The 14,467-nt window shown below is 40.9% G+C and overlaps 1 protein-coding gene and 1 pseudogene across 4 annotated transcripts in view; one reads left to right on the forward strand and one right to left on the reverse strand.

Moving 5' to 3' along the window:
- Window positions 1-13,896, forward strand: part of NHS (NHS actin remodeling regulator) — a 379,159-nt gene extending 365,263 nt beyond the window's left edge. For all 4 annotated transcript variants that reach the window (XM_008272397.5, XM_051827613.3, XM_051827614.3 and 1 more), the window contains 2 exons: window positions 5,407-5,533; window positions 9,869-13,896. In XM_008272397.5, coding sequence (XP_008270619.1) covers window positions 5,407-5,533; window positions 9,869-10,475 — 734 coding nt within the window. In that variant the 3' untranslated portion in view covers window positions 10,476-13,896. The remainder of the gene's footprint in view (window positions 1-5,406; window positions 5,534-9,868) is intronic.
- LOC103351803 (glycine cleavage system H protein, mitochondrial pseudogene) lies at window positions 7,316-9,731 on the reverse strand (annotated as a pseudogene).
- Window positions 13,897-14,467: the final 571 nt, after the last annotated feature.

Raw genomic sequence — 14,467 nt, forward strand, 5'->3', positions numbered from 1 at the left:
TGCCAATGTCTTGCAGGGTTTCCCCCATGTTCTCTAATAATTTGATGGTGTTGGGTCATAGATTTAGGTTTTTGATCCATTTGGAGTGAATTTTTGTGAAAGGTGTAAGGTATGGGTCTTGTTTCATATTTCTGCATGTGGAGACCCAGTTTTCCCAGCACCATTTGTTGAAGAGACTGTCTTTGCTCCACAGATTTACTTTAGCTCCTTTGTCAAAGATAATTTGGTTATACATGTGTGGGTTAATTTCTGGCATTTCTATTCTGATCCATTGGTCTATCCATCTTTTTTTTTTGCATCATTTTTTCTATACCTGAGAAGAATGTCCTTGGTATTTTGATTGGTATCACATTGAATCTGTAAATTGCTTTTGGTTTGTATGGACATTTTGATGATATTTATCCTTCCAATCCATGAACATGGAAGATTTTTCCATTTTTTATGTCTTCTTCTATTTCTTTCTTTAATGTTTTGTAATTCTCATCATAGAGATCTTTGACATCCTTGGTCACATTTATTCCAAAGCATTTGATTTATTTTTGTAGCGATTGTGAATGGGATTGATCTTAGAAGTTCTTTTCTCAGCCAGGGCATTATCTGTGAATACAAAGGCTATTGATTTTTTATGTTTGTATTTTATATCCTGCCACTTTACCAAACTCTTCTATGAGTTCCAATAGTTTCTTACTGGAGTCTTTTGAATGCCCTATATATAGAATCATGTCATCTGCAAATAGGGGTAGTTTGACTTCCTCCTTCCCAATTGTATCCCTTTGATTTCTTTTTCCTGCCTAATGACTCTGGCTAAAACTTCCAGGATTATCTTGAATAGCAATGGTGAGAGTGGGCGTCCTTGTCTGGTTCCCGATCTCAGTAGGAATACTTCCAACTTTCTCCCATTCAATAGGACACTGGCTGTGAATTTTTCATAAATTGCCTTGATTATATTGAGGAATGTTCCTTTTATACCCAATTTACTTAAAATTTTCATCATGAAAGGGTGTTGTATTTTATCAAATGCTTTCTCTGCATCTACTGAGATAATCATATGGTATTTGTACTTCAGTTTGTTAATGTGATACATCACATTGATTGATTTGTGAATGATGAGTCATCTCTGCATACCAGGGATAAATCTCACTTAATCCAGGTGAATGATCTTTCTGATGTGTTGTTGGATTCTATTGGCTAGTATTTTGTTGAGGATTTTTGCTTCTATGTTCATTAGGGAAATTGGTCTATATTTCTCTTTCTCTTTTATATCTTTTTCAGGTTTTGGAATGAAGGTGATGCTGGCTTTATAGAAAGAATTTGGGAGGATTCCTTCCCTTTCAGTTGTTTTGAATAGTTTGAGAAGAATTGACGTTAGTTCAATTCTTTTTTAAATGTCTGGTAGAATTCAGCAGTGAAGCCATCTTGTCCTGTGCTTTTCTTTGCTGAGAGGGTTTTTATTACTGATTCAATTTCCATCTTGGTTATGGGTCTGTTTGGGTTTTCTTTGTCTTCATGGCTCAATTTAGGTAGGTTGTATGTGTCTAGGAATCTATCCATTTCTTCTAGGTTTCCTAATTTGTTGGCATACAGCTCTTTGTAGTCATTTCTGATGATTCTTGTTATTTCTGTGGTGTCTGTTGTTACATTTCCTTTTTCAATTCTAATATTATTGATTTGGGTCTTCTCCCTCCTTCTTTTGGTTAGTTGGGCTAACAGTGTGTCCATTTTGTTTATTTGTTCAAAAATCCAGCTCTTCGCTGCCCTAATCTTTTGTAATTTTTTGTTTCAATTTTGTTTATTCTCTAATTTTAATTATTTCTTTTCTACTAATTTTTGGTTTGGTTTGCTGTTGTTTTTCTAGGTCATTAAGATGCATTGATAGCTCATTTATTTAATGCCTTTCCAATTTCTTGATGTAGGCACCAATTGCTATAAGCTTTCCTCTTAACACTGCTTTTGCTGTATCCCATAAGTTTTGATATGTTGTATTGTCAAGTACATTCATTTCCAGAAATTTTTTGATTTCTCTTTTGATTTCTGCAACAATCCACTGTTCATTCAGGAGCATGTTGTTCAGTCTCCATGTGTTTCCATATGCTCTAGAGATTTCTGAGTTGTCGATTTCCAGATTTATTCCTTTGTGGTCAGAGAAGATGCATGGTACAATTTTGATTTTCTTGAATTTGCTGAGACTTGCTTTATGGCCCAACATGTGGTCTATCCTAGAGAAAGTTCCATGCACTGGTGAGAAGAATATGTATTCTGCATCTGTAGGATGAAAAGTTCTGTAGATCTCCATTAGGTCCATTTGGTCTATAGTGTCAGTTAACTCTGTTATTTCCTTGCTGATTTTCTGTCTGGTTAACCTGTCCATTGCTGAAAGTGGAGTATTGAAGTCCCCCATTACTATTGTATTGGAGTGTGTCTCACTTTATATCTGTTAACATTTCTTTTAAATAGCCAGGTGCCCTGTAATTAGGTGCATATACATTTATAATAGTCACATCATTCTTCATCTCTTTTAGCATTTTTCGTGTTAAAGTCTATTTTGTCTGATATTAAGATGTCTACACCAGCTTTTTTTTTTGGTTTCTGTTAGAATATCTTTTTCCATCCTTTCACTCTCAGTCTGCAAGTATTTTTCTTGGTGAGATGTGTTTTTTGTAGGCAGAAAATAGATGGGTTTTGTTTTTTAATCCATTCAGCCAGCCTACATCTTTTAACTGGAGAGCTGAGGTCATTTACATTCAAGGTGACTATTGATAATTAAGGACTTAGCCCTACCATTTTTCCATAAATATTCCTATTGTTTACTTTGGATTTACTTTGTACTTTTACCATATTTTCAGCCTTCATTTTCTTTCGTAGTGATGACCATGTGTCTGTGTTTCTGTGTGTAGCACATCCTTAAGCATCTTTTGCAAAGGCTGGAAGGGTGATGACAAATTCTTTCAATTTCTATTTGTTATGGAAGGTCTTTATTTTACTTTCATTCATAAATGAGAGCTTTGTAGGGTATAGTATTCTGGGTTGCCAGTTTTTTTCTGATAAGACTTGGAATATATCTCACCATTTTCTCCTAGCCTGTAGGGTTTCTGATGAGAAGTCAGCTGTGAGTCTAATTGGAAATCCTGTGAAAGTTATCTGGCATTTCTCTCGAGTACGTTTTAGAATAATTTCTTTATGTTTTACTGTGGAGAGTTTGACAACAGTGTGTCATGGTGAGGATCTTTTCTGGTCATGTCTATTAGGAGCAGTTCTACCTGCTCCCTGTACTTGGACGTCTCTTTCATTCTCCAAATTAAGGAAGTTTTCTGTGATTATTTCATTAAAAGGGCCTTCTAATCCATTCTGTCTTTCCACACCATCTTTTCTTGCTTTTGTTTTTGATGATTATAAGTAGGAAAGACTTTCCCTTTATTTGCCTTTAAGAGAAGCACTTTAACAAGCAGAGGCTTTGTGTGTCTTTGGATTTGGGCTACTTGTGGATGTTGCCTCATCTGTGAATGACTGAGAATGGATCCTCAGTCTTGCGAGGTTTGTTCTGTTACAAGAATACACCCTCTGTTTCAGCTTGGGAGTCTCACTAAGTGGTGAAATGATGGAGTCATCACTCTGTCCCTCCTTCTTAAAACTTCAATTTCTTTAAGAAATCCTAAGACCCATATGTTGGTTCATTTGACAGTTTCCCATAAATCTCCAACACTGTTTTTTAGTTTTCTTATTTCTTCTTTTTTTTTTTTGATCTGACTGTAAAATTTCCAGAGATTTGTCTTCTAACTTGGATATTCTTTCTTTTTCCTTACCAAGTCTGTTCTTAAGGATTTCCACCATATTTTTATTAGTCCTATTGAATTATTCATTTCCAATATTTGGCTTTGATTTCTCTTTAAAATCTCAACTCCATGGGAAAATTTTTGATTCATGTCAGGTTCAGATTTCTTTAGTTCATTAATTTATTTCTGATTACTTCTAAGTAATCCTACAATCAATTATTTGGATTCTGTTTCTGGCATTTCATTAATCTCTTCATCTTCACATACTATTGAAGTGTTATGTTATTTTGGGGGGCATCATGTTGTCTTCCTTACTCTTGTTTCTTGAATTGCTGTATTTATTATTAGGCATTTGTAGTGATACTTGTTGGTTTTTTTTCCCCCTGTGATGGCTTTTATCTTTGAACTATGCCTCTGTGGAGTAGCGAGGTGTCGGCTCTTTCAGTGAATAACAGAGGCGCATACTGGGTGTGTCCAAGGAGCTCTGTTCAGTGCTCCAGGGTAAGGGGAGTGTCTAAGGTAAAACCCAAGTTGGGTGTGGCAAATCTTTTTTTTTATCAAAGGGGAGATTTGTTCAGCTCTGTTCTTATTTTCTCATGCTCACCTCCTCTCCTCAAAGGAGACCAATGCCTGGGTGCTAGTCTCAGTGAGTACAATATTCATTCGTGCTGCCACAAGAACCACACTTGGGATCCATGCAGTCTTTGGTGTGAACACAGATCCTGCAGCAATGACCCTCACCAGGGAATCAGGGAGCCCTGAGCATGCTGAGCCATCTACAGTGACTGCCCAAAGTCCAAGCCACACACTGTGCCCTCTAACACAACCACAGTGTTTTCACAGTCCTGGCACACAAGGCTCCCACAGTCATGAGTTCCCAACCGCCTGTCAATTCTCCCAGCCAGGCTCAGGCATCTCCTCTCAGCTGGTTGCTGGGCACACAGACACAAGTTGGCACAGCTGTTGCATATGTCCAAAATGGTGCCCACCCTCTCTCAGCTAGTTCCAGGGCACTGGTGCCAGGTGGTCAGGGAGAGAGCAATGTGCTCCTTTTTCTCCCTGTAGGTTGGCAGGTTCACTGTCCCCGACAGGGCTCCAAGCCAGACACAAGCCAGGCTCTTCCTCCAGCTTTATCACCAGTGCCTTGGGCTGCTGCAGTCTGGTCTCACCTCACTCTCCTAAGCTGGTTCTGAGGCTCTTGGCTGCTGGGGTCCTGAGTTGTGCATGTCCACACCCTCCACATTGGTCCACAGTGTCCCTCTAATTTGTGTGGAGTTTCCTCTGCCATTTTCTCCCTAAATCTTCTCTGAGACCAAGCTCTCTCCACTTATTTTTTAACTATCCTCCCCTAGACTAGAGCAGTACGCTCCCTCCCTATTCTGCTATGTTGCCTCTCTCCTCTTTTCATAGAGTTCTCATGTCTTTCTATCCCCCATCATACTGCTCAGCCCTCAGTGCTGGTTTCCCTCTGCTGTTTCTTTTTCACTTATTATAACAACCAAGATAAGTGCTTTTGTGATTAAGGGACTAAGATTTGACGGTAAGGGCGCTCCTGTTTGTTTGACCAATAAGTCAGTGGAGCACAGTAGTGTGCTGGGTAATTTCTTCTTAAAGATGCCTCTGTTCTTATTTTAAGAATCCTCACCGAGTGATGACTCCATCATTTCACCAATTAGTGAAGACTCCCAAGCCGAAGCAGAGGGTGTATTCGTGTCTCCGAACAAACCTCGCACAACTGAGGATCTATTTGCAGTCATTCACAGGTGAGGCAACATCCACAAGCGGTCCAAATCCAAAGGCACACAAAGCCTCTGCTTGTTAAAGTGCTTCTCATCAAAGGCAAATACAGAAAGGTCTTTCCTACTCATAATATAATCATCAACAAACAAAAGCAAGCAAAGAATTAGTTTTACCAAATTGGTAGAATTATGCACAAGTTGGGAAGGAGGAGTTTTTATTGAGAGAAAGGCCTGGACTGAGAGACTTCCATAAGAACTGCTGAGGGGAGGTGTTTTGACCCCTAGGAAAGACATTCTGAAAGAAGTTTTTATGTGAAAACAATCTGTGGTTGAGTGCAGAGTGAAAGCTCAAACTCCAGTGCAATGTCTGAACCTAAATAGCATGCTCAAAGCTGTAACCATGTACACTAGCAGAGACAATTATACATTGACCAAAACAATCCAAGCCCCAAGTTTGAACGAAGATGGTGCCCCGTTCATGGCTCAGAGCAACTAAGAATCGCTCCCTGGTTCTTCCTTCTTTTTTTTTTTTTTTTATTTTTGACAGGCAGAGTGGACAGTGAGAGAGAGAGACAGAGAGAGAAAGGTCTTCCTTTGCCGTTGGTTCACCCTCCAATGGCCGCTGCTGCAGCCGGCGCACCGCGCTGATCCGATGGCAGGAGCCAGGATCCAGGTGCTTTTCCTGGTCTCCCATGGGGTGCAGGGCCCAAGCACCTGGGCCATCCTCCACTGCACTCCCTGGCCATAGCAGAGAGCTGGCCTGGAAGAGGGGCAACCGGGACAGAATCCGGCGCCCCGACCGGGACTAGAACCCGGTGTGCCGGCGCCGCAAGGTGGAGGATTAGCCTATTGAGCCACGGCGCCGGCTCTGGTTCTTCCTTCTTAAAATTTCAATTTCTGTAGCAGTGCTGGCATGCCTCTCCGAAATCGATGCCCACAGGGGGTGTTGTCCTGGTTGATCCTCCAGGATAGTGCTCTGTCCATGCTGCCCAAACACGCTGTCATCTGGCCCCTGAGCCCTTGTGATCAGTGGCCCATATTTGCAAAAGTGCTTGTTACAGCTGGAGACCAAAGAACAGAGAGCAAACTAACCCTTGGAAACTGAACCCATATCTAGCTGATCGAGCAATCATGACCCACGTACTCCATTCACAGACACAACTGCCTTCTTACACGAGGCCTCAGGGAGCCAGGTGGAACACCCACGGGACAGAACTTGGGGATTACCCTTTCCATCTCGGAGAGTTAGCATTTGTTTAGTGAGGAAGTTGAAAATTTTATTATGCTTCCTATTTTGCTGCAGAGCTGCTGCTTCCCTGCATAAAACAGCACCAGCAAAATTAGGACAGTGTTGTTCTTTCTCTGGCACTGCACAACTAACAAAAACTGCTCTCCATTCCCACTTACTTCCAATGGAAAGATCATCACATATTTTGATCCCAATCCAGGGATGGTTATAAGCAAGTTACAATATTACATAAGGCTTAAGATAACAGTGTTACCCTTGAATTACATTATTTGTATAACTAGTTTTTTTTTTTTACCATGGATAACTTCATGTATTCTGAATACTAGTGCCTAGAGCCTAGTATAAAAATCACAAGGTACTGTGAAAAAGATGCATATTGTATTCATTTGCAATCATTACAAAGTTAGGGGAGATTTTCTCCCAGTAGCAGAGTTGGAAGTTTTATCTCTTCCCATCAATATTGCTAAAAGTTGCTATTTTAAGTCCTGTCCATCACTACTTTAAGATAACTGTGTGGATTCAGTTATTCCATACTAGTTCTTGTAAGGGTTCCACTTTCATTCCTCAATAGATTTTATGGATTTCTCACAGGCTGCTTCACTCATTAGTTCATCTAGTTCTGAAGGGTTACTTGGGGTCATCTTGATCAGCCAACTGTCTTCAAAACAAGATTTGTCGATGAGTCCTAGGTTTTCTGCAAGGGCTTCATTAATTTCAGTTACTTCTCTGCTGGAGGAGCATAGAGTTCACTAGCAGCTTTCACAGTTTCCAAAGCACCAAACTCATCTCGTTTTTTCAATTTGTCCCAACGTCAGGCAGACTACAATAAGCAACATCTCCCAAAGCTGTGCAAATTGCTGGTTCCCACTGTTCAATACCATCTTCTGTTGTTATCCAGTCATGTTTCTCTGTGAAGTTACACACTGAGAGCAGAGCAGTCCCTGTGCACAGCGTCCGAATGGCACCCACCCGCAGTCACCGGGGCAGAGGTGAGCAGGGTGCGGTGGGAGCCAATGCTGCGAGCAGGCTGCAGGCTGCACCCGCACACTCTGCGCCACTCAGGACTCCATGTTCGCAAGGGTGCTGAGGGTCGCTGCAGAGTTAGCATTTTTTAAGCAAATTCCTGGCCACCAGTTTATAATCCTCCCTATAGCCCTGGATTCTACTTTTGAAAGGAATTTCACTGTTGTGCAGCTCTCTCATAAAGAGATTTTCATTTTCAACAGCTTTTTTTTTTTTTTTTTTTTTTTTTTTTTTACAAAGGAGTCAATCAGAAAGAACTTTTGTGATACCTTAGCAGGCATGCTTCTCAGAAGGTGAAGAATCAGTATTTTTCTTTGCTTCTCTGTCTAGTCTAAGCTCTGATTCTATTCCCATCCCCACACTTCATCCTCAATCCCAGGACAAATTACTAAAATGCCGTATATGTTAAAAAATCAAGTAGTGCCTGAAATAGTAGACAGGAAATAAATAGTAGACTCAAAAAGACCTAGATTTGAAGCCCAGCTTGGTCACTTCCTATGCAGTTTTGGATAAGTTAACACCTCTGAATCTATTCTTTTACTGGACATGGGGATACCTATGGCACATACATGGTATTTTGATGATAAAGTTACATTTCCATGTCTAGAATATGGTAGAAGACCAATGATATGGATGATGGGTTTTGGGTTTCAACAGACTTACTGGGCTGGCTCACAGACATGCATTTCTGCAGGATTTACTTATTATTTACATAATAAGTGACAGGAATTATTTTGTTTTCTTGCAAGCTTACAGTATACAAAGCTTGAAGAGCTCCAGAAATGGCGTAGGTTTTCAGTTCTTCACAGAGTTGACTTACTGCTTCACACGCTGTGTCTGTTTCTAGACAGCTCTCGGAAATGGTCTTTGCAGCCAAGGATTCATTGACTTCAAGTTATGTAACTAATGTGTTTTTAGAAATTTTTAAATTTGTTTGAGAAGCAGAGAGGGAAACAGATAAAGAGACAGAAAGGGCTCTCATCTACTGGCTTACTCCCCAAATGTCTGCAGGACTTAAGGCTGGGCTGGGCTGGGCTAAAGGTGGGAGCCGGGAAGTCAATCCAAGTAGCAAGAACCCAGGGCCATCACCACTTCCTCCCAGAGTCTGCATCAGCAGGGAACTGGAATCCGGAGCTGGAGCCAAGCATCAAACCCTGGGACCCTGATGTGGCATGTGGATGTCTTATCTGCTAGGCTACATGTCTGTGCCCCCAGCGAGAGTTTTGATGTAGAAGAATTTCAAAAGAATGACCTAATGCCTCCCCATACAGCCATCCACCCAGGCCTATCACCCATCAAACTGGCAAATCCAGTCCCATTCACACCTCCACCCACCTCCACCTTCTACTAGGATTTAGAAGTCAGTCTTGGATACCAGAGCATTCCATCCATATTGCAGAGACAGATTTAGTTGTTAAAAAGTGCAGGAGCACGGGAGGACAGATAGTAGTATTTTTTTTCAAATATTCATTTATTTATTTTAAAGTCAGAGTTACACACACACACATACAGAGAGAGAGAGAGAATATTCCATCTTCTGGTTCACTCCCCAATTGGCCACAACAGCTGGAGCTGAGCCGATCCGAAACCAGGAGCCAGGAGCTTCTTCTGGGTCTCCCACGTGGGTGCAGAGGCCCAAGGACTTGGACCATCTTCCACTGCTTTCCCAGGCCATAGCAGAGAGCTGGATGGGAAGCAGAGCAGCCAGAACTAGAGACAGTGCCCATATGGGATGCTAGCACTGCAAGCAGCAGCTTTACCCACTACGCCCCAGCCCCAGTAGTATTTTCTTTAACTCCTGGGAAACATCCCAGTAAGTCCTCTAGAACCCATGACCTGCACATGGGCCATTATCTGCAAATGTCATCTCCCTGGGGATTCGAGAGTGCTCCTCGGGTAGCAGGTGCCACAAAGACAAGGAAGGCACCTTATTCCTCACCTCCTGGCCATAACGCTTAGCCTCCCCGTCACATAGGGGGCACTCAACCCAGTCTTTAAATAGACGCAAAAATGCCACTGGGTGCTTGTTGTTACACAGAAACGTGTGTGGCCTGAGATCTTTCTCCCTTCTTTCTTTTTCTTAAAAGATCGAAGAGGAAAGTACTTGGAAGAAAAGATTCTGGAGACATGTCTGTTCGAAGCAAGTCGAGAGTTCCTCTGGGTAGCAGTAGCAGCGGCACGGGTTCTGTGCCTTCAGCTGGCAGCAACGTGACAACCCCGAACAGCCAGAGGTCTCCTGGTCTCATCTATCGCAACGCCAAAAAGTCGAACACATCCAATGAAGAGTTTAAGCTGCTGCTCCTCAAGAAAGGCAGTCGCTCCGATTCCAGCTACCGCATGTCTGCCACTGAGATCCTGAAGAGTCCCATCCTGCCCAAGCCTCCTGGGGAGCTCCCGGTAGAGTCCCCTCAAGGCGGGGAGGATGCCCATCATGGGTCCCCTGGGGCCGAGGCCTTGTCCCCGCTCTCGCCGTGCTCCCCACGAGTCAACGCGGAAGGGTTTTCCTCCAAGAACTTCGCCACCACGGCGTCGGCGAGGGTTGGGCGTTCCCGGGCGCCGCCCGCGGCCAGCAGCAGCCGCTACAGCGTGCGCTGCCGGCTGTACAACACGCCCATGCAGGCCATCTCCGAGGGCGAGACGGAGAACTCGGACGGGAGCCCGCACGACGACCGCTCCTCCCAGAGCTCCACGTAGGCTGCCCGCGCAGGCTGCCTGCGGATACCCAAACCCTTCCCTTCCTTGAGGTGGTAGGAGAGGCACGAGGACTGGGGAGAAGTCACATCGCTGCTTAGCGAGGCGTTGCTAGTACATGCTGAGGAAGCCAAGCGGGTTCATCATTCTTGATTTGTTTCCGTGTTTTAAGTAGCTGCACTGTCTTTCCTGGTTTTCTTTAGCTTAGTTTGATTTACCCAATCTCATTCTTTGTGATAATAGAAAATACCGATATGTCCAATTTTCATGAAAGCTAGACAAAGTTTTCCCAGAGCTGCCTATTCAGAAAACGAAGCCGTCACGGCCATGATTCCTTAAAGAAGATAAAATTACTCTGGAGGTTTGGTATTTTTTTACATTACAATGAACTAAAGCAAAAATTTAGAAGAAAGAACTACACATATGTAAATACCATATTTTTGATAAAAATGTGTACATAGATTTATCAATGATGAGTGGACATGTGGCCAATTATCTACCGCAGACCAACTGTTTATAGAACACGCAAAAATAAAGTGTAATAACTGTATTCTGTGAATACCATTTTCATATCAAATACCATATTTAAATGTCCACCAATATGATTTCTGAATGATAAACCTCAAACAGAAATTCCAAACTGGTGAAATAAAGGAAAGTCATATAGTGAAATGTGATCAATTTAAAATAATGAATTCAGATCTAATCGTTTTTGTGGCAAATTACAGCTTCAAACAAGTTAATAGCAATGCGTGGCTGTGATTTGCCATGTGGCAATTTGGACAGAACGAAAAGCATGCTTTGGATTTTTTTTAATCGATACCCGAAGTAATCATTCTCAACACAAAGCCCTGAACAGCAGCATTTGACAGTGTCCTTTAATTCTCTCAATGGATTGCTTTAAAAGAGAATGAGTAGAGAAACCAGTAGGAAAAGTTAGGTTGTTTTATATTAAGCTACTGGTGACAATGAACAGTCATAATCTAATGACTGTAACCTTTAAACTTCTTAAACAGTTTAGCAGTTAGCTCCAGGTTCTGAAACTGACAAAAAATAAAACCTTAAGCATGCCACAGAGCTATTGACTTCTCAGTAAGTACCTTCAATGAGTTTCCAGTGAAGCTTTTTCTCTGTGCTGATGAGATTCATGCTACCTAAAAACGAGCAGAAATGACACTGTGAACAATGTAGTTGGGAAATAGGTGTGTGTATATGCATTATTTATATTCACTGTTAAACTGGGAATGGGGAACAGCTCTGGTTCACAATGCTACATACAACTGAGTTTTTGTCTGGTTTTACTATATCTGCTTGATGGCAAAAGGGGAGGGTGGTGGGTGGGAAAGGAAATACCAGGGCAAGTGCTCTGATAACGTGAAGGCAGGGAAACAAGCTGAATTACTTGAAATTACTTGAATTTTCTTGTCTTAAAACTGAAAAAAAAATGTAGTATACAAGTTGAAATCTGCAAATGGTTTTTACACCTCTGATTTTAACATGAACTGATAGTAATCTTTGGAATCATATGTCGGAAATATAAGCAGCTATGTACTTAGAATAGGTTTTGAATGGGAGAGGTAGAAAATAGCGAGAACTGAGAAGGTATACGACCTGTAAAAGACTAGAATGTGATTAGAGTGGTAGAACATGCCGAGAAGTTGATGCACAGCTGGCTTGACGCTAATGCAAGTGGTATTTGGGAAAGCAGGATGTGTGAGAAGGGGATTTGCGGTTTGGGATTAATTCATGCAAAATGAAAGAGAAATCCTGGTCTGAGAATATATTGTCTTTCAATAGAAACACTTTCTGAAATGTTACAGATTAAGAATTACACATCTGATTGCTGTTGATGTTTTGGTTGTTTGAAAAGTAAAACAAAAAAGTCTGGCTTCTTCTACTATTTGTTATCACTACCAAATTGCGTTAATTTTTTGCCATCCTTGTATGTAAAATGGGTGCTGGGGGTGGAGGGGTAGAGGAGGCAATTGAGAGAGAGAGAGAGAGAGTGAGTTGAGTGTGTGTGTGTGTGTGTGCGCGCACGTGTGCCTGTGCTGGGGATAGATAAGCTACCTGGTAAAGGGTTTGAACATTTACAAAGTGTTATACTTTTTATTAAAAGGAAAATGTGTTGGGGTTTGAAACAAATGGACCACAATTTCTCACTGGAATCCATTAATTAAGAAAACCAGCATGGTTTGCCATCACATGAGAACATCAACGAATTTGTCTCATGGTTTGAAAAGTACACTTGGCAAAATTTTAAAAATCAAGTTTTTAGACAAATGTGATAAGATACCATCATTTCCAGTCACAATAGGCAATCTTTTTGTAATTTTCATAAAAGCAGTTCGTTTGCAGTATGGCTTTTGTGTAGTTAGGGGTTTTTTAAGCGTGAGGAAAGGTATGTGGGCTTTAAAAGTGATTCTAAATCTTGAAGAGAAAACACATGAATTGGCTTTAAGAAAAATGTCACCTTTTATTATTGACATTAATTTTAAGTATGGTATCATATATATTTTAAAACACATATTGACTTGAATTATGAGGCAATAAAATACCTTCTATATGTAATGATCACAGAACTAACCCTTATAATATAGTTTTACTTATTTTGTTTACTCTAAAAATCTATAGCAGAGTTTCTCTATTTTATATTTCATAGATTTTAAAAAACCCAAATAAAGATGGATTTTAAATTCACTGTGGAAAAGAATATTGAATAAAAACTGAGAGAAAGAGCAAGGAGTTCCTTAATCTGGAATATTCTACATGGCTTTATTACATAGCAAACAAGACTAAGATGTCATTAACATCACTGCCAGCTTGAAGCAGGGTACACACGTTAGGTATTGTAATGAACATCAAGCTGAACTTTTCTTCTGTTGTTTGCACTGATACACATTTTTTGTTCTTTAAGTTTTTACATATCTGTGTTGTGTGGGGGACTTTTTCCTTTTTTACAAAATTCTGATTTGATTTTTTTCTTTTTTTCATTTTGTTTTTGGCTAAGTAGAGGACATGGACTGGTAGTAGCAAACAAAACACGCTGTTTGCTCTTGCCCAAGGTCAGCGGCGAGGACATCTGCTGCAGTGGTGGCAGGTAGAGAACTAGATCGGGACAAAGATGTAAAACTATCAAGAAGGTTACATTGTAACTATTTTGGTACTAGAACCAGTTCATGCTGGCCGAAAAGACAACGGTTTATGGACTTGCATCCATTTTGTATTTTTGTAATATTTGTAAATATGAACTTTTTAAATTGTTGCAAAGATGGTTTCTTTTGTAAGATGTTTTCAACGTTTACATTCAATCCAAGCCTTTGTATATTTTAGAGCTGTGCAACACTTTAAGTCTTGTATTTATTTTTAGTAAAAACGGTGACAGTTTCATTGTGAACCCCTCTCAATAAAATGTATCAGAAAAGTTTGATTACCTAGAAAGTGTGTATAGAAACTGCAAATAAACGTGACTGCAATTAAACAACCCGTTTCTCTCTTCATTGTTATGTAATTGTATTCTTGGGGTCCCACAAAGTGTTTTATAGGCAACTGGATATAGAGGGGTTTATCATGACAAAAGTACAAGAAAAAAATATATCTACACAGGGCACTAATCTAGCTTCCTATCTGAGAGGAAGAAGAATGCATTTCCAATATCTAACCTACTTTCTTTGTAGCTGCTCTGCAGGCCAGAAAGAGATTTATGGCTTTACTTTGAAGTAGCCACCTGCTTTGCTTCTGCTAATCGCTTAGACTGTGCCCATCCCAAAATATGCAGCCTCGATCTATGTAAGACATGCCGCTAGGTAACGGAGTGGCCTTTATTGCTCATCAAACTTCTACAGCAGCTAAGGTTTTAAGTGCTTTGCACACACCAACTCATACTTTCCATTCTGTGCGCATTTTACAGAGAGGAAACAGAGGTATAGAATGGTTACTTGGCTTGCTCAAGATCATAAGGCAACTAAGTGTTTGTTGATGCTTGGGTTCAAAGG

Source organism: Oryctolagus cuniculus, chromosome X, assembly GCF_051225735.1.
Source record: "Oryctolagus cuniculus isolate XC-2025 breed Fujian yellow rabbit chromosome X, ASM5122573v1, whole genome shotgun sequence".
Lineage (NCBI taxonomy): Eukaryota > Metazoa > Chordata > Mammalia > Lagomorpha > Leporidae > Oryctolagus > Oryctolagus cuniculus.